Source organism: Aquarana catesbeiana, linkage group LG04 (assembly GCF_042186555.1).
Source record: "Aquarana catesbeiana isolate 2022-GZ linkage group LG04, ASM4218655v1, whole genome shotgun sequence".
NCBI classification, from domain to species: domain Eukaryota; kingdom Metazoa; phylum Chordata; class Amphibia; order Anura; family Ranidae; genus Aquarana; species Aquarana catesbeiana.
In genome coordinates this window covers 109,351,129-109,376,229 of record NC_133327.1, presented here as the reverse complement: position 1 = coordinate 109,376,229, position 25,101 = coordinate 109,351,129, and the positions used below count along the sequence as shown (strand labels likewise).

Below are 25,101 nucleotides of genomic sequence, written 5' to 3'. Positions count from 1 at the left end.
GGCACCCCATTCTAAAATGTAAAAAAAAATATTTTAATAGTTTTACATAACGCAGCAACATCCACACATAGGACACCCAATGTTGGAGGTGATTTATTCTTCCAAAGCAAATACACTTTTGCACACTGGCACTGACTAGTATTCCAATGTTTCTCTTCTCCCTCAATCACTCTACATCAGTCAGCTAATGTCACCCCAGTGCTGAGGAATAGAGGCAGAGGAGGGTCACACAAGGATGCTGTGGAGGTGACAGACATCTTCTTTATTAACTGATTACATCATTGGCTGTTAGGATGCCAGTGTCTAGTTGTAATGATGCATAATGAACACCCATGGCTTTGTTTAACTAAGAGCTCTCTTACACTGGAGCGGTGGGGGGCGGTAGCGGTAAAGTGCCGCTAGTTTTAGGGGTACTTTACCCCTGCGGGCTGTTCAGGTGGAAGCAGGGTGCTTTTAACCCCCTAGAAGGGGTTCAAAAAGGGGTTAAAATCGCCCGTGTAGCGCCGCTGCCGAAGCGCTTTGCAGGTGCTACGGCAGCACTGCCCATGAATTCCAATGGGCAGGGGCGGTTTAGGAGCAGTAAATACACTGCTCGCACACTGCCTCAAAGAGGCTGCTTGCAGGACTTTTTCTAACATCCTGCAAGCACACCGCCCCAGTGTGAAAGCACTCAGGCTTTCACACTGGGACTGCAGATGAGGCATTTTTCTGGCTCTTTACAGGCATTATTTTTAGTGCTAAAGTGTCTGAAAAACGCCGCAGTGTGAAAGGTAAGGCTTGAGCCACCTGCTGGCTTGTATACAATTTTTTATCAACTTCTAGGAATTTTGCCAAGGCACCCCTGAAGAAACCTCAAGGCACCCTAGTTGAAAAAGGCTGCACCTCACAATGATATGGCATTGTTCTCTGGTGCATTTGTATGTGAGTCCATGGTTACACGATGACATGATTCTAGAGGTTGATACTCTGGGCTCAAAGGACATGGGTTAGATGAAATCGGGCATCATTCAAACTGCAAGATGACTGGAATCCTTTTGTTTTAAAAGCTGCTGAGGAATGATTAAGCTGGAGTTGGCCTTTAAACAACTTTGCTTGACAATATATTTGTATTGAGTTATGTGAAAGATTGTGAGAGATAACCACAATGAATCAAAAGTCGGCAAAATGATTATTTCAGCCATAAGGAATGTATTTTCTTTCCCTGAGAAAAAAATAGATCAATTAAACATTTAAAAGCTCAGCACACATAATTTATTTTTATTTTGGAAATGTAAATAGTGTTGTCTGTAGGAAATGTTGTAATGCAGTAAATAATTTATCACCTAATTTTGGATACATGGATATTAGATGTATAATGGATGTTCTGTGACATAGTTACTGAATGCCTCAGTGACTTCCAATGTAATTATATTTAATATCACTGTTATGAATATTACATTTTACAAGAGACACATCATGACCATCCAGAAACACAAGTCAGCACACGAAAAACCTTTGAAGAATCACAGAAATCTAATCATATTGTTCTCTTTATATTTAATGCAGGATCAAAATGAATATGGTGGATAGTTTGCAAAGTAGCACCTAGTCTGGTAATTTAATCTAATATAGGAATTTTTGGTGGCCAAACCAGATCCAAACAACATAATTCCACAACATGTATTTAAAGACCCCCCATACACTGATTTAACAAGTACCAGTTTATAAATATGCATCTGGAAGCATTTACCCATCTATTCTGGTTTTCCACTCATACATTGTTAGCTTGATGCAGGAACTGTCAATTGGAATGTCTCCCTCCTGACAGTCCCTCCATAGTTCCAGCCAAAGTTCCCATTTGGCCAGTAGAATGACAGAGAGTAGAAACAAGTTAAAAAATATTTTACATCAACAGCTGGTAATCTATTGGCCAGCATGTCAATCTTTACACATAGTTTCCAACTGTCCCTCATTTGGAGAAACTGTCCCTGCTTATTCTGCATAGAAAAAATCGTATTATTTAAAGGGTTAGTTAACATTTTCCAAAAAAGCCTATGCAGATAAGGGGAATCTGTAGATAAAAACAAACAGTGCAGCTTTGACCAAAGTTGAATGCCCTTGCTATAGGTGTAGGTCCTTTACGTATCTCCTGAAGCATGACTGGAAAACTCTCAGGACATTGCAAATGAGATTTCTAAGAGAGGCTCAGCTATTAAGGTTCAAATCCAACATCACAGGAGCAAGCTCTCAAACTCTGAGCTCAGAGTTACTGCATCAGGGGAAAGAAAGCGCACGTGAGGAGGTTTAAATCAGAGACAGAGCCCTGTGATGGTGACAGTGAGCAGTAACAGCTGGGCCTCTCTTAGCAACGTCCTGGGAGTTTTCTGGTCAGGCTTCATGAGGTACGTAAATGGCCTGCACCTATAACAAGGGCATTATTCAACTTTGGTGAACGATGAACAGTTTTTTTTTTTTTTTTTTTTTTATCCACAGATTATCCTCATTTGCATAGAACGTTGTTAGGCAAAGGTGAACCAACACTTTAACAACCAAAAGTGTTGTATTATACTAACTATTTTATCACAACTCTAATTTATTGCATTTGTTATTTTGAAAAGACAGTGGGGGATATTTACTAAAGGCAAATCCACTTTGCACCACAAGTGCACTGAAAGTACACTTGGAAGTGCAGTCACTGTAGATCTGATGGGGACATGCAAGGAAAATAAAAAACAGCATTTTTGCTTGTACATGATTGGATGAAAAATCAGCAGAGCCTCCCCTAATTTCAGATCTTCCCTTCAGATCTACAGCAACTGCACTTCCAAGTGCACTTGCAGTGCACTTGTAGTGCAAAGTGGATTTGCCTTTAGTAAATCAACCCCAGTGTACTAGAAAAGCCTGTGTTTTTTTTTTTTTTTTAAGAATTTATAAGGTTTATTCAAAAATTTAAAATTGATGGCATATACATTTTCTATGGTCCTTGTGAGGGGGCAAGGTAGGGGGCAGTGGCCGCCCGTCCATTAGGGGCGCATGGGTGCCGCCCCCCCATCCATGCGTCTGGCCCCCTAATCTACATGCAGGGTACCGAACACATTGTTTCCAATGGGGTGGGGGGGGGTTGAAACACGAGATTAGACCCAGAGGCTCTAATAGGCTTCAAAAAAGGGTGGGCTAGGGGCGCAGAGCACTGCATGAATACCCGTCACCTGATTGGCTGAAAGAACAGGTGATCCTATTGGATGCCTAGGAGGAGTAGGGATGAGATGCACGGTGGAAGCCACCGTGATGCAGAGGAGGAGGAGATGGAAGCTGCCACCCGTAGGAGCGCTGCTCGCCCACAACCTAGATGGGGTAGGTGGGCTGGATGACCGACCACCCACAGGGGTGGTTGGGGTGCGGGTGACCCAACCGACAGCAGGGGTGGCGCCGCCAGCCAACCGGGGGGGTGTTTGTCGCCCCCCCAAAAAAAAAAATCCACCAGACTCAAAACAAGCATTTAGATCAGGAGTTGTGACTATAATACAACTATCATGATCAGTGTGCTTGTTCTAGTTCAGGTCTCAAAGTACTGAAGCTAAAGACAGCCAGACAGCTAGCATTCTTAGAAGGAAATCAGCAATGCTAGCTACTGTATTTCTCTGAGAACAGGTTTCTCTTAAAGCAGAACTCCAACATGGAGTAAAAGTGACCACATCCGGGTGTAGTTTGGATCTACTTTAAAGCTGAACTCCGCAAATTTAGTTCTTTTGTAAAAGTGAAGGAACTCTATGAGTTAGGTCCAACTAGGTGCATGACAACTCCTGGTATTGTTTCTATTATTTACATCTGACATGTTTATAGAACTCTCAGAAAACAGCTATCCCTGTAGTTCGAGAAACCTGATGCTGGACCTTCTGGTCTCAGCATCTTCAACAGCAGAGTCATTGCAGCTGCCCACCCCTACCCTCCTCCTGCCCAATCTCAGAAGCTTCTGCATTATGTGAACACATTCACAAAATACAGAAGCTTCTGTGAATGGGCAGCAGAAAGGAGGGACGGTTCTAGCTGTTCTGTGTGCTTTTCTTCTCTCACAGCCAAGAGTGTATCCTCGGCAAAGCCATAAACTTGTCGGCTGTAAATAATAGAGGTAAACCCAGGTAGGGTCATGCACCTTGTTGGACTTAACTCAGTGTGCCTTCACTTCTTACAAAGGAGCTGAATTCCTTGATTTCAGTTTTAATAACATGGTTTGGTTGTGTTTCATTATTTCTTTTAGGCAGAAAGTAAAGTTTGGAGTTGAAGTTATACCCTTTATTGACTAACATAGTCATTAAAGATGCAAGCTTTCTGATTCCTTAGATCCCCTCCCCAATTCTGAAAACAGTTTAGAAACTCATCTATTTATGAATATGTAGGTTTTGGAACTATATTCAGCAATAATTGATAGCTAACACAGTAAAATACTTAGCATTTTTGTTAAATAAGGCGCTAAGGGCAGCAAGTAGTCTCAGGTCTACTGTGGAGCACCAATGTCTCCTAGTACTGATTGGAAAAATAAGGCTTCTTGCACAAAGGTAAAAAAATTGCCTGTAGCCATGCAGTGTTTGGGCAATGCACACAGCTGCTTACTTTGCCAAAAACTGCCTCTGCAGGTAAGGTGTGCCTGTAGATAAAAACAAACTGTGCAGCTTTGACCAAAGTTGAACAATGCTTTGGCTATAGGTGTAGCCCATTTACAAGCCTCCCGAAGCCTGGCTAAAAACTCCCAGAGATAGCACTCCCCCCCATCCTGTCTTGTTGCTTGAATGCTGCTAAGGCCCTCCCAACTGTTACTGCTTCCGCCACTATAACAGGATTTAATTTTTCCTCTGATTCAAGACTTCAAGAGATGATACCCCCCTGTCCTGCCTTGTTGCTAGGACCAGTGCTGTGTCTTGGCCTAGGCCGACAAGGCCCAGGCCTAGGGTGGCACTTTGCGGAGGGGGCCTCACCCGCATGAAAAAAGCCCCCTCCCCCGGCACCTGCACACAGAGCCACCATCTCGGGCTGAATCCAGGAGCACAGTGCCACAACAAGTAACCGGCCTGACGGGTGCGCTAGCATGGGCACCTGGGACATCTGCCACCCGGTGTCCCATGCACAGCGATCATCCTTCTGTTGCAGCTAACACCTCTCTCCCCACTGACAGCCGTATACAGTTCACTGAGGATCCTCCTCCCCCTCCCCAGCTCCAAAGTTCTGATGTACACAAAGAGGAGGAGGAGCAGGGGAGGGGGCGATTTCACTGCAGGAGCCGCGCTGATGAACTGAGGTCTGTGTACAGTTTATAGAAACTGTGGATGGGGGCACAGTAACCAGGAAGAAGAGGATGTGGCAGGGCTGGTAAAACAGATGCACACATGGTGGAGTGATGGGAGGGGAGGAGGAGTAAGAGAATATGTGCTGGGGTGTGCTTTGGAAGGGGAGAGGACATGTGCTATTGGGGGGATGCGACCCCTTTCTCCACTAGAACAAGTCTTTTCCACTCCCAAAGCAACCCCCAGCACATATTCCTTTAACTCCCCCTCCCCCAAATCGGCGTAAATCTGTCCTCCTCCCATGGCATCCATCTGTCCTCCTCCCACTGCGTCCATCTGTCCCTCCTCCCACAGCATCCCTCTGTCCTCCTACCATGGTGTCCTTCTGTCCTCCTCCCATGGTGTCCATCTGTCCCTCCTCCCATGGCGTCCCTCTGCCCTCAGCATCCCTCTGTCCCACCTCCCACGGCGTCCCTCTCTCCTCATCCCACAGCATCCCTCTGTCCTTCTCCCATGGTGCCCCTCTGTCCTCCTCCCACTTTGGTCCTCCTCCCATTTTCCCTTTGTCCCTCCTTCCCCGGTGTCCCTCTGTCCCACCTCCCCCGGCATCCCTCTGTCCTCCTCCCATGGTGTCCCTCCTCCCACGACATCCCTTTGTCCCTCCCCCTACGGCATCCCTATTTCCCTCTTCCCACTGTCCTCCTCCCACGAAGTCCCTCTGCCTGACTCCCACGGCTTTCCTCTGTTTCTCCTCCCTCGGCGTCCCTCTGTCCCTCCTCCCACAACGTCCCTCTCTCTTTCCTCCCACATCGTCCCTCTGTACCTCCTCCCACAGTGTCCCTCCTCCCACAGCTTACCTCTGTCCTGATCCCACGAATATGACAGAGCGGATCTTAAACAGGAAGGGGTGTGGCCTTGACAGGAAGGGGTGGGTCATCTTTAAATTAGGGGGAGCACAAGTTTACTCAGGCCTAGGGCAGCACAAAACCTAAATGCACCACTGGCTAGGACAATACTAAGATACTCCCAGCTGTTACTGCTTAGCCACCATCACAGGAGTGAGCTCTTTTTTCTAGGCGGACCTCCAAGAGTTGGAATCCCCCTGTACTGCTTTGTTGCTAGGACATTGATAAGACACTTCAAGCCATTACTGCTTCCCCCACCATTACAGGAAGAAGCTCTTTCTTGGTTTCAAAACCCCTTGCTTGTGCTATCTATCCTTTGTCACAGGAACGCAAAGCTCATCAATTCTGCAATGGAGATAGTGAACTGTGCATGTGGGAGTTTGAGAGCTCACTCCTGTGATGGTGGGGATGAGCAGTAACAGCTGGCAATGTCCTAGCAACAAGGCAGGTCAGGTGGATGCCATCTCTGAGAGTTCTTAGGCAAGGCTTCGAATGTTACATAAACAGCCTACACCTATAACAGGGCCATTATCCAACTTTAGACAAAGCTGCACAGTTTGTTTTTACAGACACCCTTTACCTGTATAGACAGTTTTTTTGTAAAGATGAACTAACCATTTAAATATCCATAATGCAGCGATGTGTTCAGAAAGTATCTGTTTGATGGCTATCTTCATGTCTTCATATCTTTCAGCTTCCAGAACCCTCTACTGTCCTATAAATTTGTATACTGTCCTACACTGACATAAGATAATGCTACAAGAACTTTCTTGGCCAGCTGTATTATAAAACCCCATAGGCTGCAGCTCATTCCCCATTAACCTCAGCCTTTAGTAAGTTATAGATGTCATTTACACCGACTGCCACTAGTGACTGTGAAAACATTCTTGTTCTTATTTTTCTTTAGATATCGATGAATGTTTGGATGAAATGAATCCCCCATGCCATTCTTCTGCTACATGCAAGAACACCCCGGGTAGCTATGAATGTTTCTGCACAGATCCATACCAACTCGCTGAAGATAAAAGGATCTGTATAGGTAATACATTGTAACACTTCATTATTTACTTGCTGTGGGATCTGGTGCAGCTCCACTCTCCATTAAACATATGTGCTTAAGTAGCTTCTGCCATCTCTAGTTAATCATAGAGGACCGTGCCAAGAATAAATGTTATAGAGCTCATAAAACACTGCCCTCATATTCTGGAATACAGCATGATCTCTGATAAACACATCTTTGCCAAGCACCAGCTATTCCATGTAATTTCAGGTTTAATTTAAGATGTGTGTTTATAGAAATTACATTGAGAAAGGCCGCATTTGCTTTTTAAGTGTTATCCAAAAATGTGCAATATAATGCTTAGCGCGCAGTGGAAAATGTCCACCTAGCAGACTGGAGCCCTAAGAGTTCAAGATATATAGATAATGCATTCATATAAATACTTAGCCAATCTAAAGCAGAACCTTGCGCTTGGTTGTATATGAATTGGAGCTGCTTTACTCAATTACACCTGAATACCAGGTCTGAAGTAATAGGCAATAAATCAAAAGAAGGTGCGCTGTCTCCTTAAATGGCGCTCATTTCTTAAAATAAACACATGTGCAAATAAGCAGAAATTTGATTCCATACCCCATAAATATATTAAAATGATACAAACCAAGGCAAACAAGTCTGAAATTAATATACAGTGCTTTGAAAAAGTATTCACACCCCTTGAAATTTTCCACATTTTGTCATGTTACAACCAAAAACGTAAATGTATTTTGTTGAGATTTTATGTGATAGACCAACAAAAAAGTGGCACATAATTGTGAAGTGGAAGGAAATTTATTACATTTTTTTTTTACAAATAAATATCTGAAAAGTGTGGAGTGCGTTTGCATTCAGCCCCCTTTACTCTGATACCCCTAACTAAAATCTTGTGGAACCAATTGCCTTCAGATGTCACCTAATTAGTAACTAGAGTCCACCTGTGTGTAATTTAATCTCAGTATAAATACAGCTGTCCTGCAAAGCCCTCAGAGGTTTGTTAGAGAACCTTAGTGAAAAAACAGCATCATGAAGACCAAGGAACACACACGACAAGTCAGTGATAAAGTTGTGGAGAAGTTTAAAGCAGGTTAGGTTCTAAAAAAATGTCCCAAGCTTTGAACATATCATGGAGCATTGTTCAATCCATCATCCAAAAATGGAAAGAGTATGGCACAACTGCAAACCTACCAAGACATGGTCGTCCACCTAAACGGACAGGCCGGGCAAGGAGAGCCTATGGTAACTCTGGAGGAATTGCAGAGATCCACAGCTCAGGTGGGAGAATCTGTCCACAGGACAACAATTAGTTGTGCTTTGGTCAGATGAGGCCAAAATTGAACTTTTTGGGGTAAAAGCAAAACGCTATGTGTAGTGGAAAACTAACACTGCACATAACAATGAACACACCATCCCCACCGTGAAACATCATGTTGTGGGGATACTTTTCTTCAGCAGAGACAAGGAAGCTGGTCAGAGTTGATGAGAAGATGGATGGAGCCAAATACAGGGCAAGCTTAGAAGAAAACCTGTTAGAGTCTGCAAAATATTTGAGACGAGAGCAGAGGTTCACCTTCTAGCAGGATAATGCCCCTAAACATACAGCCAGAGCTACAATGGAATAGTTTAGATCAAAGCATATTCATGTGTTAGAATGGCCCAGTCAAAGTCCAGACCTAAATCCAATTAAAAATCTGTGGCAACACTTGAAAATTGTTGTTCACAGATGCTCTCCATCCAATCTGACAGAATTTATGCTATTTTACAAAAAAGAATGGGCAAAAATTTCACTCTCTAGATGTGCAAAGCTGGTAGAGACATCCCCTAAAAAGACTTGCAGCTGTAATTGCAGCAAATCTGGTTTTACAAAGTATTGACTCAGGGGGGCTGAATACAAATGCATGCCACAGATATTTATTTGTAAAAAATGTGGAAAACCATTTATCATTTTCCTCCCACTTCACAATTATGTTCCACTTTGTGTTGGTCTGTCACATAAAATCCCAATAAAATGGAGTGTGTTCTAGCCGCTGACCTAGATGGCCGCTCGGCTGTAGCTCTCCCTGACATACTGTGTCCCAGAAGCGGCTCACCGCTACATATACAAACAATTTTCAGCCCCATGGGGGATACACCTTCTACACGACACCCAGGCTATGACCAGGAGGAAGCCACAGACACCAGGACCGCACCGCCTGACTGATTTCTTTATGCAGCCGGCAGGCAGGAACTTTCAAAAGCAGCCGCTCTCCTCCTCCACCTCTCACACAGGTATCAGCGGCTCCTAACCCCGAGAACCTCTCTGAGATGGAAGACTCTGATCAGCAGCATGGAAAATCACCAACACCATACAGAGGTAAGAGAGCAGCAGAATCACCTGCACACTCTCCTCAGAAGCAGCTCTCTGCTAAGAAACTGCACTAGGCAGAACTGCCTGAGCCTTACACAGACATGCCAGCAGCCCACACTGCTCCATTAGCTGCCTTCCCTGCATCAGACGCCCCTGCCTCTGACCATACCATCAAAGCAATGCTTCTCTTTCTCCAAGCTAGCCTTCAGACAGAGCTACGCTCCTCAGTATCACAACTCACTAACAGAATTGAGCACATTGAGACCCGCACTGCTCATTTAGAGTCCCAAATGGGAGTAGTTGTTAAAGCACATGACAAAATGGTAGATGCACATGAAGCGCAATCCGACATGATCCACCAGTTGGAAATAAAAGTCGCAGACTTTGAAGATCGTTCGCGCTGCAATAATGTAAAAATAAGAGGAATCCCTGAGGCTGTTAAGCTGCAAGACCTCATACCATATTTACAACAGTTATTCCTAAAACTTATCCCGGACCTTACACCCAAGGATCTACTAATGGATAGAGCACATAGGATTCCCAAACCAGCGCATTTACCTGACACAGTCCCCAGGGACATTCTAACAAGGATCCATTACTACCATATTAAGGAACGACTACTACGGGCAGCCAGGTCCAACCACTCACTTCCAACTTCATATACGGGAATAGCCCTATACCAAGATATCTCGGCTGCAACCTCCAAGCTGAGGAAAGAGTTTTCCACCATCACTGTGGAATAGCAGCATTGTATACCGCTGAGGCTTCCCCACCAAACTAATGGTCATGTACCAGAACCAGCAGGTCACAATTACATGGATGGCTACAAAATGCTCCATAACTGGGGCTTGACACCACCATCACCTCCCACAGCTCAGAAGAACAACTCAACTTGCAAATCCTGACTTCGACAATAGCTGATGCTATAAACCACTCACTTCCACCTTCATATACGGGAATAGCCCTATACCAAGATATCTCGGCTGCAACCTCCAAGCTGAAGAAAGAGTTTTCCACCATCACTGTGGGACAGCAGCATTGTATACCGCTGAGGCTTCCCCACCAAACTAATGGTCACGTACCAGAACCAGCAGGTCACAATTACATGGATGGCTACAAGATGCTCCATAACTGGGGCTTGACACCACCATCACCTCCCACAGCTCGGAAGAACAACTCAACTTGCAAATCCTGACTTCGACAATAGCTGATGCTATAAAAAATGCCCGATACTCATTACAAAGCTTACAGTCTTTAACCTCTTTCAGATGAATGTCTAGGATGCTGCGGTTTTACAGGGCTTGGCCCCGGGACATGGCTTACCGCGTTAAGACTTAGACATTTGTTTGAGCTATTTTCTTGTTTATACCACACACCCCTGGCTTGAAGTGTGCTAAGCACACAGCCTACACTCAGTTTACCTGTTTCTTTATCTCTTCGTGTTTATTACAACTGTTGTGTAACCAATTCCTATTGTTCTAGCTTAAATCCGGGTATTGTTCACCTCCTCTTCATATACAGTATCTCGTAAAAGTGAGTACACCCCTCACATTTTTGTCAATATTTTATTATAGCTTTTCATTTGACAACACTGAAGAAATTATACTTTGCTACAATCTAAAGCAGTGAGTGTACAGCTTGTATAACAGTGTAAATTTGCTGTCCCTTCAAAATAACTCAACACACAGCCAATAATGTCTAAACCGCTGGCGGCAAAAGTGAGTACACCCCTAAGTGAAAATGTCCAAATTGGGTCCAGTTAGCCATTTTCCCTCCCCGGTGTCATGTGACTCATTAGTGTTACAAGGTCTCAGGTGTGAATGAGGAGCAGGTGTGTTAAATTCAGTGTTATCGCTCTCACTCTCTCATACTGGTCACTGGAAGTTCAACATGGCACCTCATGGCAAAGAACTCTCTGAGGATCTGAAAAAAAGAATCGTTGCTCTACATAGGCCAGTGATGGTGAACCTGTGCCACGCGAGCCACAGCCAGCATGCCAAGCCCTCTCTGTGGGCATGCCAGGAAAAATGAGAAAAGCACACATTGACATGCAATCGTCCACACCGCACCGTCCATTGCAAACTACATCTCCCACAGGTCTCTAGGACCAGTGGTGACGTGTCTGAGGTGGGTGTGACTAAGAAGAAGCAGCAGTGACGTGCGGGCGGGTGGGTGGAAATCTACAAATCTCTGGGGTCAGCAGTGACATGCTAGGCGTGACTGGGAGAACACGGGATCAGAGGAGACTTGCCGACAGGAATGTGAGAATGAGCTGCCGGAGACACTGGAGACACTGGATTAACATGTCACTGGAGACAGGTGACATGTTAATGTGGAGTGGACATTATGTACAGTTGTTATCTTATCAGTCCGAAGCAAAAAGGGTTCACACCACTCCAGGCATGTTATCCCATGTATCGCCTGCCCCACTCTCAGACATCAGGTGCTAGCTCTGCAAACGTGCAGACAATCAAGAATAGTACCTGGATGGCCGCACACCAAATTAACACATTTATTGAGCAAAATTGAGTAAAATTCAAAACAGTCAATCCATGGACAGAAGAGGTATAAAAAGAACAGACGGCTGCGGCCCTCCAGCTACCTTTCTTGGGTATCTTATTAGTCCATGGTGTCCCACTTCTAAGGCCTCGTACACACGGTACGAAAATCAGAAGGGAAAAGTCTGAAGACGAGCTGTCTGCGGATTTTCAGATCGTTAGTACGGTGCATTCAACAGACGATTTGACTTTTACATCAGACAAAAGCTGGATGTGCAGGCTATAAAATTTTTGTCTGATGTGAACTCAACATCTGATTTTTGGATGGTCAGTACAGAAATCCGTCACACAAGTCGAAAGTACAAACACGTATGCTCGGAATCAAGGAACGACTGGGAAGAGTTTGGTCTTGTAAACTACTGTTCGTAATCTAGAATTAACATCCGTAACGTGGCAATTGATGAAATGTCAAAATTCTCATCTTCTTTAATGGGATAATAATTAGGCTGCTTTGCAAAACGTATGTCAAACGTATTTTAAAAGGCATTTGTTTTGTACGATCTGAAAATCGAGACTCAATGCTCACCAAACTTCTACAAACACGAAATTAGCAGAAGGGACCCAAAGAGTGGTGCTCGAGAAACGAACTTCCTCTATATACTCTCATAGTATGTCACTACGTTTGTGTTTGTCAAACGACAATTTGCGGATAGTTAGTATGCTACACAAAATCCTGCACATGCCATTTTGACAAAAATCAGACGCTCGGTCATCCAACAATCAGACCGTGTGTACGAGGCTTTAGAGGCAGAGGCTCAAGCTGCTCACCTGCTGGTGGGTACCTTCTACTTTCATCTCCTTCCTGTCCAGTTTCACCTCCTTCATCCTGGCCCTGTCTCTAGGTCAGGATCCAGATTACATACAGAGTAAATTAAACCAGAGAGGTTTAATAAGGGGCTTCAAATGGAACACACACTGCAGAATAGGTACAAAGTTTTATTGATACAAAAATCAGAAATATAAACATATCATATGGAAAAGTTGCCAGGACAATTAATTAGAACCTTCACCAATAGAATGATTAAAACTTAATGACAATGTTGTCATGATTAAAAAACAGCCCGGGTTCATCAGCACACTCACAGTCACTCCACATACACACGGGGATGGCTGATAGTTCAAAGCCTAAGATAAGGCATCCAGTAGCACCAAATCGCAAGAAATATTTTGTTCAAGGATCCCTTGAATTCTATGACACAGAGCGGTGTCAAACATTGATCCGAGGAAACAGCCACTGTGATATTTAGCTACATTGGAAGAGCTGCTTTATACTATCCAGAGATAATCGCATATGCGATTGCAGGTGAATAAAGAATCTAGATTTTAGAAACAAATAGATTCACCATGGGAAGATATATGGGGTGAGCTGGAAGTGTCTCTTGTAGATAAAGTTGCAACAGTTGATTACCGTAAGAACTTATAAATGCGATACAGAAATGAAACACTGTAGTGGCGGGACTTCAGCGTTCCTTATCAAGATCTCACCCACTATGCTGCTTGTCTCTGTGATCCGTTCATAATGGTGAGGTGTAAGAATCATTCGAATCCCCAGGTTTTCAGGTAACTTTACTCTGGATATTTTAAAGCAGTTAAATGAATCATCAGCCAATGTTGGATTGCTGATAGCTCTTCAAGGTTGGCGCTGGATAGTGGTTCCTCATGAGTCCAGATTTACTCCATGTTTAGGCAGAGCGATGCCGGAGATGGAACTGCATGTGGGTGGCCGGATTGCCGAGCTGTATAGCACTGTAGCATTAATGCATTTCACTCAGTCACCTGAGATTTTTCAAAACAATGCAATAGACTCATTAGCAGGCTTATAACAGGGATACTCCTCCCCTTTCAGGTTTTTTGACTTAACGAGCCACTGCATTACAACAATGGTGTGATCATTTAAAAGTTAAATTTAATACAAAGGTGTCATTATTCTCCTTGTTTGCATTAATGGTGCTGAGACCAATCCGGTTTTCCCTAATTAGGGGGTAATTCATTCAGAACATTTAAATTATGTTATTATTTTTTCTTCAAATTATGGTAATATTCATTGTTAAAAAATTGAAAAAAATATATATATTTTTTTTTTTTTTTTTTTGAAAATAGAGGGGGAGATTAATGAGGAGACAAAACACCACATTAGAGCCTAACTTGGCTCACATGTAGATTAGTTACTCGTGTGTAGTATTGGATGTAGTGCAACAAAATCGCACCCTTCCCCCCAATGGAATGATTGGTATATTTCTTCCACATATCCCAGTCAGCATGATTAGGGTTCAAGGAATACCTGTAGACTTAGTTCGGTATTTAACCCTTTTGGTATCATAGTCCGTAAAAGGAAGATCCGTTCCTTTTCTTTCCGCGGAAAGACTGTATCATAATCTCCTCTGCGATTTGGCAAAGATAGAGCAAAAAAAGCCCTTTATCTTTAATCCATCAACAGAGGAATTATGGAACTTTTCAAAATGTTTTGCAATGGGGCCCCATTTCGGGTTATCCTTATCGAAGCTTTTTTGAATATTCCTGATGCTACACAGGTGTTCACTGATGTGTATGCGTAACTGTCGTTTCGTATTACCAAGATATCATTTTTGGCATGGACAGTGTAGAATATACAAGACCATTTCAGTACTAAATTGTTGTATCTGTTAGACTTTATTATCACCCGTATCAATTAACTTATCTGTGCATTCAACATGTTGATAAATGTGGCAATGGCCGCATGGAAACATGCTCTTAGAACGAGGCATGTTCGTCAGCCAGCTGTTGGATGGACTACGAGTAAATTCTGAATGTACAAGGTTATCTTTGAGGTTCTTGGCTCTCCTAGAGACTAGTAATGGTCGTGGGCCCACGATACTGGTAAGGGCAGGAGATCTTGTCAAGATTGACCAATGCGTGTCCAAAATTGACCTAACCTTCTCTCATTGGGCCCCATAGCGAGTGATGATTCTCATTGGGGAGGATAGGGGTATGATAGATTTGGCATGCAAATAATTTGTTTGAAAACAAGAAGGTCCCCTCGTTTGGTTGAGGAGGCCCTCCTGCGCGCATTTCTGATAGTTTTGTGGGAGTAGCCCCTGTCTCTAAATCTCTGATAAAGTTTATGTAACTCAGACTCATAGGCAGTCACACTTGAGCAGTTCCTCCGAATACGGAGGAATTGTCCATTTGGGATCCCCCTAATAAGTGATGGTGGATGATGGCTGAAGGCCTGAAGTAGTGTATTTGCCACAGTGGCTTTTCTAAATGTTCCAGTCTCCAAACTACCACCATTGGTGGTGATCAGGAGGTCAAAGAAAGATAAGGTTTTGAGATCCCATGTATATGTAAGTTTGATGTTTTTATCAATATTGAGCTCAGATATAAAATCATGCAGCTCCTGGATCCCACCATTCCAGACCATCAGGATATAGGCGATGTACTTTAGCCACAGACTTACGTGGCCAAGGTACATCAACGAATGGTAAACAAGGGCCTCCTCCCACCACCCAAGATGGAGACAAGCATATGTGGGTGCCCAAGGTGCCCCCATAGATGTACCCCTTATTTGCTGATAATTTGTCCCCAAAAACTCAAAACAGTTATTATTGAGGGCAAATTCCAACAACTCCAAAATAAATTAATTCTGTAATGCCATGGAGGAGTATTTAGTTTCCAAAAAATGGGCCACCGCGGCTAGCCCACAGTGATGGGGGATGGAGGAATAGAGGGACTTCATGTCAATACTGATGAGTATGACGCCCTCTTATACGTCCATCCCAACTATCCTAGTCAGGACATCGCAGGTGTTGCGAACATAGGAGGGCAATTCCATCATAATTCCCTTAATCAAGGCATCCAAGTATTTCCCGATTTGCTTCAAAGGTCCGCCAACAGCGGAAATTATTGGGCGCCTAGGGGGATAGATTATGCTCTTGTGTACTTTGGGGATGACATATATAGTGGGGATATTAAATTCAACCACAGTCAGATAATCAGATTCCATTTTGGTGAGGAGGGATGCCTCAAAAGCAAGAAGAAGCTTGTAGTTAAGTGAACCTATAAATAGTGGGAAGGGATCAGTCTTAAGTCTCACATACGTAGATGGATCAGATAGTTATCCCAGAATTTCATCCTCATAATACTTTTCAGATAAAAGGACAACATTCCCTCCCTTATCACTTGGTTTTATAATTACATTTCACTAAGTTCCCTTAAGGCATTCCTCTCCTCAGGTGAAAGGTTATCCCCTAAAGTACCATCCCATCTTACTTTGTTAAAAACTTCCTCTACCAAGTCCAGGAAGACTCCCAGCCAGTAGTTCCTCCTGAACTATGGCATCTTGACAGATCTGATGGTAAGGTTAGCCTGTCTCCTCCAAGGATCTTCTTTCTACAGGGCTCTCCATCGCATCCCCACTGGAGTTTTCCTCCAGTAGTGAAATCAAGTCTTTTTCTGCCTGTCTGTCCTCAGCGCTGACCAGGGGGGCCCCACCCTCCTCTGGACCCGGTACCTGATAAATCAGTCTGAGGTACACCTTCCGAAGGAAGAGGGAAATGTCCTTATAGACCTCAAACTGGTTCATACAGTTGGCTGGGGAAAAGGAAAGAGGCTCTCCTGGAAGAGGAGTTGTATATGTCTATCTTCCAAAGTGAAGTCTGAAAGGTTAATGATATCCATGTTCTTGACCCCCTGAGTCTGGGATGCCGACTCAAGTTCGGGGTCAAATAATGGTGCTTCTGACTCCTGGTGACTGTTTGATATGGCTCTCCTGTAGTAGTCCTGTCTCCTCCTCAGCCTTTTCCGCTTCCTTTTTTGTTTCCTCTTTTGGTAGTGGTTGATCTCAGTATACCCCTTGTGGGGGTGCCCCCCTCCTTGATGAGGGTCTCCTCTTCTAAAAAAGTGACTGAGCGAGATTCATCCTGGTCACTTTCAGAGGAATGGGGACCCCTGCCTGAGGAATAGGAGCAATGCCGCCGTATCCTGGGGCTACTTCGTCCACAATTATATCAAACACATCACCCCATGCCCAGTCTTCCATATCCCGCTGAAATTTGGACTGTTTGGTAAGCTTAAGGTTTTTCTGGACTTTGTCAAATATAATGAATTATTAAAGAAAGAAATTGATAAAGTCTGGTTTGTCTTTATGATGTTCAAGTAATACACTACTTTCCTCAATTTGAGCCTTAAGTTCAACTAATTGTCTTTTTTCCTCCTCAATAATTGTTTGCATAATGCCCAGACCATGATCCAAGCAAAGTTCCTTCCATTTGAGCAGAAATTGCTCAGTATGAAGGTACTGTGCAGGAATGACTCGTTCTCTGAGTCCTCATGGTACTACCCTGTTGCTGACATATGACTCAAGAGATGACACATCCCATTTGTGGTTTAAAAACCGTATATTTAATTTCTGGTGCTGTTTAAAAAGCCCCCTTATTTGGTCATTGTCGGCAGACACGGGCTCACGAGGATCCAGATTAACCCCCTAAATTTGGATTAAATTAATAATTTTTCTAAAAAAAAAAAAAATGTGCATTTTAAGCAGCAGTTCTGGGAATTGTGCCCCATCACTGGTTACATTGTGCCTCATTATTATTGTTGGTGTCATTGGGAAACATTGTGCCACATCATTGGTGTCATTGGGCCTCATTATTAGTGTCATTGGGAAACATTGTGCCCCATCATTGGTGTTATTGGGCCTCATTATTAGTGTTATTCAGAAACATTGTCTGCCACAGCCTTGGTCCATGCCTATACCTGCACTGACTGGTGTATACCTTTTTCATAGCTCCACTCAGCACTTTGAAAAAAATAAGTTGGTTTTGTGTTGCAGTTTGGGCACTGTGGCCCAAAAAGGTTCGCCATCACTGGCCTAGGCTATAAGAAGATTGCCAAGACCCTGAAACTGAGCTGCAGCATGATGGCCAAGATCATACAGCGGTTTAACAGGACAGGTTCCACTCAGAACAGGCCTCACCATGGTCGACAAAAGACATTGGGTGCACATGCTCAGTGTCATATCCAGAAGTTGTCTTTGGGGAATAGACAGATGAGTGCTGCAAGCACTGCTGCAGAGGCTGAAGGGGTGGGGGGTTAGCCTGTCAGTGCTCAGACTATACACTGCACACTGCATCAAACTGGTCTGATTGGCTATTATCAGAAGAAAGCCTCTTCAAAAGATGATGCACAAGAAAGCCCGCAAACAGTTTTCTGAAGACAAGCAGACTAAGGACAAATAAATGTATTTGGTTCAGAAGATGGTGTCAAGCGTGTGTGGCGGCAACCAGGTGAGGAGTACAAAGACAAGTGTGTATTGCCTACAGTCAAGCATGGTGGTTGGAGTGTTATGGTTTGGGGCTGCATGAGTGCTGCCGGCACTGGGGAGCTACAATTCATTGAGGGAACCATGAATGCCAACATGTATTGTGACATACTGAAGCAGAACATGATTCCCTCCCTTCGGAGACTGGGCCACAGGGCAGTATTCCAACACATGATAACGACCCCAAACACACCTCCAAGATGACTACTGCCTTGCTAAAGAAGCTGAGGTTAAAGGTGATGGACTGGCCAAGCATGTCTCCAGAACTAAACCCTATTGCGCATCTGTGGGGCAGCCTCAAAAGGAAGGTGGAGGAGCGCAGGGTCTCTAACATCCACCAGCTCCGTGATCTCATCATGGAAGAGTGGAAGAGGACTCCAGTAGCAACCTGTGAAGCTCTGGTGAACTCCATGGGCAAGAGGGTTAAGGCAGTGCTGGAAAATAATGGTGGCCACACAAAATATTGACACTTTGGGCCCAATTTGGACATTTTCACTTGGGGGTGTACTCACTTTTGTTTAGACATTAATGGCTGTGTTTTGAGTATTTTGAGGGGACAGCAAATTTACACTGTTATACAAGCTGTACACTCACTACTTTACAATGTAGCAAAGTATCCTTTCTTCAGTGTTGTCACATGAAAAGATAGATTAAATTTTTTTTTTAAATGTGAGGGATGTACTCACTTTTGTGAGGTACTGTATACCCTATACTAGTGATGGTGAAACTTTTTGGGCCCGAGTGCCCAAACTGCAACACAAAACCAACTTAATTTTTTCAAAGTGCAGAGCGGCGCTATGAAAAAGGTATACACCGGTCAGTGCAATAATAGACACAGACCAAGGCAGTGGCGGACAATGTTTCCGAATGACACTAATAAAGAGGCCCAATAACACCAATGATGGGGCACAATGACACCAATGATGGGGCACACTGTTTCCCAATGATACCAATAATGAGGCCCAATGACACCAATGATGGAGCAAAATTCCAAGAACTGCTGTTTAAAATGCACATATATTTTTTTTTTAGAAAACGATACATTTAATCCAAATTTTGGGGGTTAATCTGGATCCTGACCTAGAAACAGGGCCAGGATGAAGGAGGTGAAACCGGACAGGAAGGAGTTGAAAGGGGAAGGTACCCACCAGCAGATGAGCAGCTTGAGCCTCTGCTTCTAAGAAGCGGGACACCACGGACTGATAAGACACTCAAGAAAGGTAGCTGGAGGGCCGCACACCGAATTAACACCTTTATTGTGCAAAATTGAGTAAAATCCAAAACAGTTAATCCATGGACAGCTAGCTAGCTCTCATTTTGTACCTCTTCTGTCCATGGATTAACTGTTTTGGATTTTTACTAAATTTTGCACAATAAAGGTGTTAATTCGGTGTGCGGCCCTCCAGCTACCTTTCTTGAGTATCTTATCAGTCCGTGGTGTCCCACCATCTGTTCTTTTTGTAAAAGAACAGCTAGCTAGCTGTCCATGGATTAACTGTTTTGGAATTTACTATTTTGCAAAATAAAGATGTTGATTCGGTGTGCGGTCATCTGTTCTTTGTACCTCTTTTGTCCATGGATTGACTGTTTTGGATTTTACTCAATTTTGCACAATAAAGGTTGCTCGAGAGTAAGCCTATGCACGTGCCACCAGCGGAAGCAGTTTCCTATGGTAGGGCACAGAGAAAAGGACGTACCAAGAGTGCTGGCTAAGACCCCAAAAGAGGAGTTTTGGGGCTGCTCTGTGCAATGCAATTGCACAGAGCAGGTAAGTATAACATGTTACTCATGTTATTCATGGATGATCTAAAGCTGGAGAGAGGAGGAATTCTCTTTTCCCTCTGGTGGAAAGATAGGTGTGTATTGACTTTTATGTATGTGAGGTCTACAATTCGGTGAATGCGTACCCCGGGTGCTGTGTGACGGACAGTGTTTATCACACAGGTAAAGATCTTTATGCATGGACTTCATTGTATGGATCCTTCTGCACTCAAAGTTTAGCTCCAGTGATATGGACTATTTTTTTGATTATTTAAATTGCTTATATTTTTATAATGTGATTTATTTTGTTGTCTTATATGCACTGCAATTTGTTATTTTATTTATAATATGTAGCCAATATGTGTGACCAAATAAAATGCATGTCCAATCAAAACGTTTTTCCTAGTTTTGAATAGAGTGGGGGAGGGTTACAACACCTCTTTTGTTTTTATTGTTATTCAGGGCTTCATTAGTGGCATTTCACTCACTCCCTGTGCTTCTGATAGTGCTTACCAGAGCTCCATCAGCTTTTTTGTGTTTTCTTTAGTAGAGTAGGCAAAGGCTAGAACCCCTGTCAGATTTGTATTTCTGTCTGTGTCCCTTTTTTTTAACTTCTTGGCTATTGAAGCCTTTGTTAGCAGGACAGTGAGCTGCTAATGCTTTTCAGAAAATTCTTTGACTATGCCAACATCAAACTGTGTACTCCTTAAACCTATGTAATATACTGTAGCCAGATTCCTAAGCATTCCACACAAATTAGGTGGGTGGATCTGCTTTCTCTTGTGCAATGTTTAAATATGTAGTGGAAGTAGAGTGGAAGTAGACTTTAATGACATAGTAGGTGTAGGTGCCACAGGACCGCTTCCTGTATGTGCATGCATTATACTGGTTCACCAAACAGACCAAGAATAGGGAGGAGTGGAGTCATTTTTCTTTCTTTATTTAGAGGGCCTTTTTTTTTATTTGTGCATTTACAGTAGGGTAGTTTGGTTTAATCAATTTAAAGTATCTGATTATCATTTCTGTAATGTCACTTTAGATGTTTTATTTATTTATTTATTTTATTTTTTACAATCTGTATTTTACATTCTGCAAAAAATAAAAAAAATAGGTCCAAGGTAGTTTGAAGTAGCATCTGTAACCCTTGGAAGCCATTTAAAGCCCATTGCACTCCTAAAGTGGAATTCTAGGCTATAACTATCTACTTTTAAATCTGCTCCCACCCCTTCTCACTCCTAAGGAAGATGCTTATACTTACCTATTCTCGGGATGCTCCAGTTCAGTCACGTGAGCTCACCGGTTACCAGATTTAGGGAAGAGGAGAGGTTACTGACAATAGCTGAAATGCTTGGGCGGTGATGTCACCCATAGGCTTATTATGGAGGATCCATTGTTGACTGTCTATCCTCTCCCCTGAGAATAGGTGTTAGAAGGGTGTGGGAGCAGATTTAAAATTAGATAGTTATAGCCTGGAAATCCACTTAAAAAAAAAACACCTTAATGTCGCCTTAAACTATGAATCCAATGCATTTTACAGAAATGTTGCCAACTGTTTGCTGAAATGAAAACTTTTAATTTCATCTACCCCTAATCAAGTATAGAAAGTGAGTCAGGTGCTTTTGTGTACTAGCTAACAACACAGTTCTGAACACATAAAATGCTTGCTTCTCAGTTATTTCAAAACTAATTCAACTTTCTGACTAGGGCTGAATGAATTTATTTAACGAAACCTATTAATTCAATTTTGTGCCTTAGCCATACTGTCACTCTAACCCTAAGCAATTCAATAGGAAATAATTTTCCAAATTGAATAAACTGTATGCTGCCATTAACCCCAGAAGGACTAGAAATAGAATGTTAGAAGATAAGATAATTAAATGTATTATCTGCACCATATTTTTTAACTACTGATCAATAGAACAGATAGCCTTTGGGCCAACTAGAAATGGAATGACAAAATCAAAGTTTTGTTACATCAATGAGATGAGAAACTTAGTATATCAATGAGGTAGAATTTAGCGCTCGTAAGAGAAGATAAAAATCTCCAGTGTAATCAAGTTCATAATTTAATCTTGTTACCAACCATGGTATGTATTCAAGGATAATGGCTTTAAAAATGAATTGGCTGTGCACATTATTAGTTTTTATTCATGGTAAGACAGTTTTGTATGGTGTATCAGTATCACTAAGGCAGTATAAGAGATTTTACTTCAAACACATTACTATAAACATAATGGAGGTCATTTTTAATAACTGTAGAAAGATGACTACACGGCCATTGATTCGCAGCATCTTGATATTCCCTAAATTCATCCACCACTACTGTTATATCCAGCACAGCTTCTAAAGCTAAGTGTTCTCTTACCTTGAGTCTATTCATTCTCCTGTTAGATTATAAGGGTTCTCATTCCTAGTATGTCATGCCCTTGTGTATCTTCTGATATCAGTATTATATTCTGTGTATGTACTGAATCTCAACAGTGCTTGTGCACTGAAATAAAAGCAGCTGATTGGATAAACAAGGCATCCACAATTTTCTCTTGTTTATTTTATTAATCACTTGACGAAAATGTTGGGAAGTACAGGAGTCATTCAAAGAGAACATAAGAGACGATATAACAAAACTAGCCCCAGTGCCCTCAAGCTCATGGTTACCAAAAATGTACAGTGTCCCATTTGTTTCTCACATACTGAGTTCGAACCACACTGCTAGGAGGGACTCCTCTTTTCATTAACCAATTTATGTCTGGACTGTTTCACTCCCTTTCTGCTTAGGCCATTTTTCAGATTTCAGCACTGTCACATTTTGATTGACATTGACTCAAATTTATTTTATTTCATTTTTTCAGACAGGCAGTGCTTTCTTTTGGTGGTATTTAATCACCACTGAGTGTTTTGATTTTTTGTCATGTTTTACTTAGTTTCTGTTATAAAACTTTATAAAAAGAATCTTTCTGCAAAAATGTAGGGCAAAATAGCAAAATATACTTTGCTACATTTCCTACATAAAAATAACCCAAGTCAATGTATATTATTTAGTGAAAGTTATAGAGTCTATAAACTATGATATGTATGTATATATATATATATATATATATATATATATATATATATATATATATATATATACACAGTGCCTTGCAAAAGTATTCACCCCCTTGGATTTTTACCTATTTTGTTACATTACAGCCCTTAGTTCATTTTTTTTTATCTGAATTATATGTGATGGATCAGAACACAATAGTCTAAGTCGGTGAAGTAAAATTAGAAAAATATATAGATTAAACTATTTTAAGAAATAAAAAACTGATAATTGGCATGTGCGTATGTATTCACCCCCTTTGTTATGAAGCCCATAAAAAGCTCTGGTGCAACCAATTACCTTCAGAAGTCACATAATTAGTGAAATGATGTCCACCTGTGTGCATTCTAACTGTCACATGATCTGTCATTACATATACACACCTTTTTGAAAGGCCCCCGAGGCTGCAACACCTAAGCAAGAGGCACCACTAACCAAACACTGCCATGAAGACCAAGGAGCTCTCCAAACAAGTAAGGGACAATGTTGTAGAGAAGTCAGGATTAGGTTATAAAAAAGTATCTAAATCTTTGATGATCCCTAGGAGCACCATCAAATCTATCATAACCAAATGGAAAGAACATGGCACAACAGCAAACCTGCCAAGAGATGACCGCACACCAAAACTCACGGACCGGGCAAGGAGGACATTAATCAGAGAGGCAGCACAGAGACCTAAGGTAACCCTGGAGGAGCTGCAGAGTTCCACAGCAGAGACTGGAGTATCTGTACATAGGACGACAATAAGCCATACGCTCCATAGAGTTGGGCTTTATGGCAGAGTGGCCAGAAGAAAGCCATTACTTTCAGAAAAAAACAAAATGGCACGTTTTGAGTTTGCGAAAAGGTATGTGGGAGACTCCCAAAATGTATGGAGGAAGGTGCTCTGGTCTGATGAGACTAAAATTGAACTTTTTGGCCATCAAAGAAAACGCTTTGTCTGGCGCAAATCCAACACATCACATCACCCAAAGAACACCATCCCCACAGTGATACATGGTGGTGGGGGTATCATGCTGTGGGGATGTTTTTCAGCAGTTGAGACTGGGAAACTGGTCAGAGTTGAGGGAAAGGGAGATCTTGAGCAAAATCCATACCACTCTGTGTGTGATTTGAGGCTAGGACGGAGGTTTACCTTCCAGCAGGACAATGACCCCAAACACACTGCTAAAGCAACATTTGAGTGGTTTAAGGGGAAACATGTAAATATGTTGGAATGGCCTAGTCAAAGCCCAGACCTCAATCCAATAGAAAATCTGGGGTCAGACTTAAAGATTGCTGTTCACAAGCACAAACCATCCAACTTAAAGGAGCTGGAGCAGTTTTGCAAGGAGGAATGGGCAAAAATCCCTGTGGTAAGATGTGGCAAGCTCACGGAGACTTATCCAAAGCAACTTGGAGCTGTGATAGCCGCAAAAGGTGGCTCTACAAAGTATTGACTTTAGGGGGATGAATAGTTATGCACAATGACTTGTTCTGTTATTTTGTACTATTTGTTGTTTGCTTCACAATAAAAAAAAATAAAAAAAACTTCAAGGTTGTGGGCATGTTCTGTAAATTAAATGATGCAAATCCTCAAACAATCTGTGTTAATTACAGGTTGTGAGGCAACAAAACATGAAAAATGCCAAGGGGTGTGAATACATTTTGCATATGTATATATATACTTAGTGAACAAACAGCATCATGAAGGCCAAGGAACACACCAGACAGGTCAGGGATAAAGTTGTGAAGAAGTTTAAAGCAAAGTTAGGAAAATAAAAAAATATCTCAAGCTCGAACAACTTACGGAGCACTGTTCAACCATCATCTGAAATTGGAAAGAGTATGGCACAACTGCAAACCTACCAAGACATGGC

At 42.5% G+C, this 25,101-nt stretch overlaps 1 protein-coding gene across 1 annotated transcript in view; it reads left to right on the top strand.

The window, feature by feature from the left end:
* The window catches only part of TPO (thyroid peroxidase), a 198,021-nt gene that overhangs the window by 153,448 nt on the left and 19,472 nt on the right, over window positions 1-25,101 (top strand). Inside the window, exon 12 of the mRNA XM_073628886.1 lies at window positions 7,071-7,202. Coding sequence (XP_073484987.1) covers window positions 7,071-7,202 — 132 coding nt within the window. The remainder of the gene's footprint in view (window positions 1-7,070; window positions 7,203-25,101) is intronic.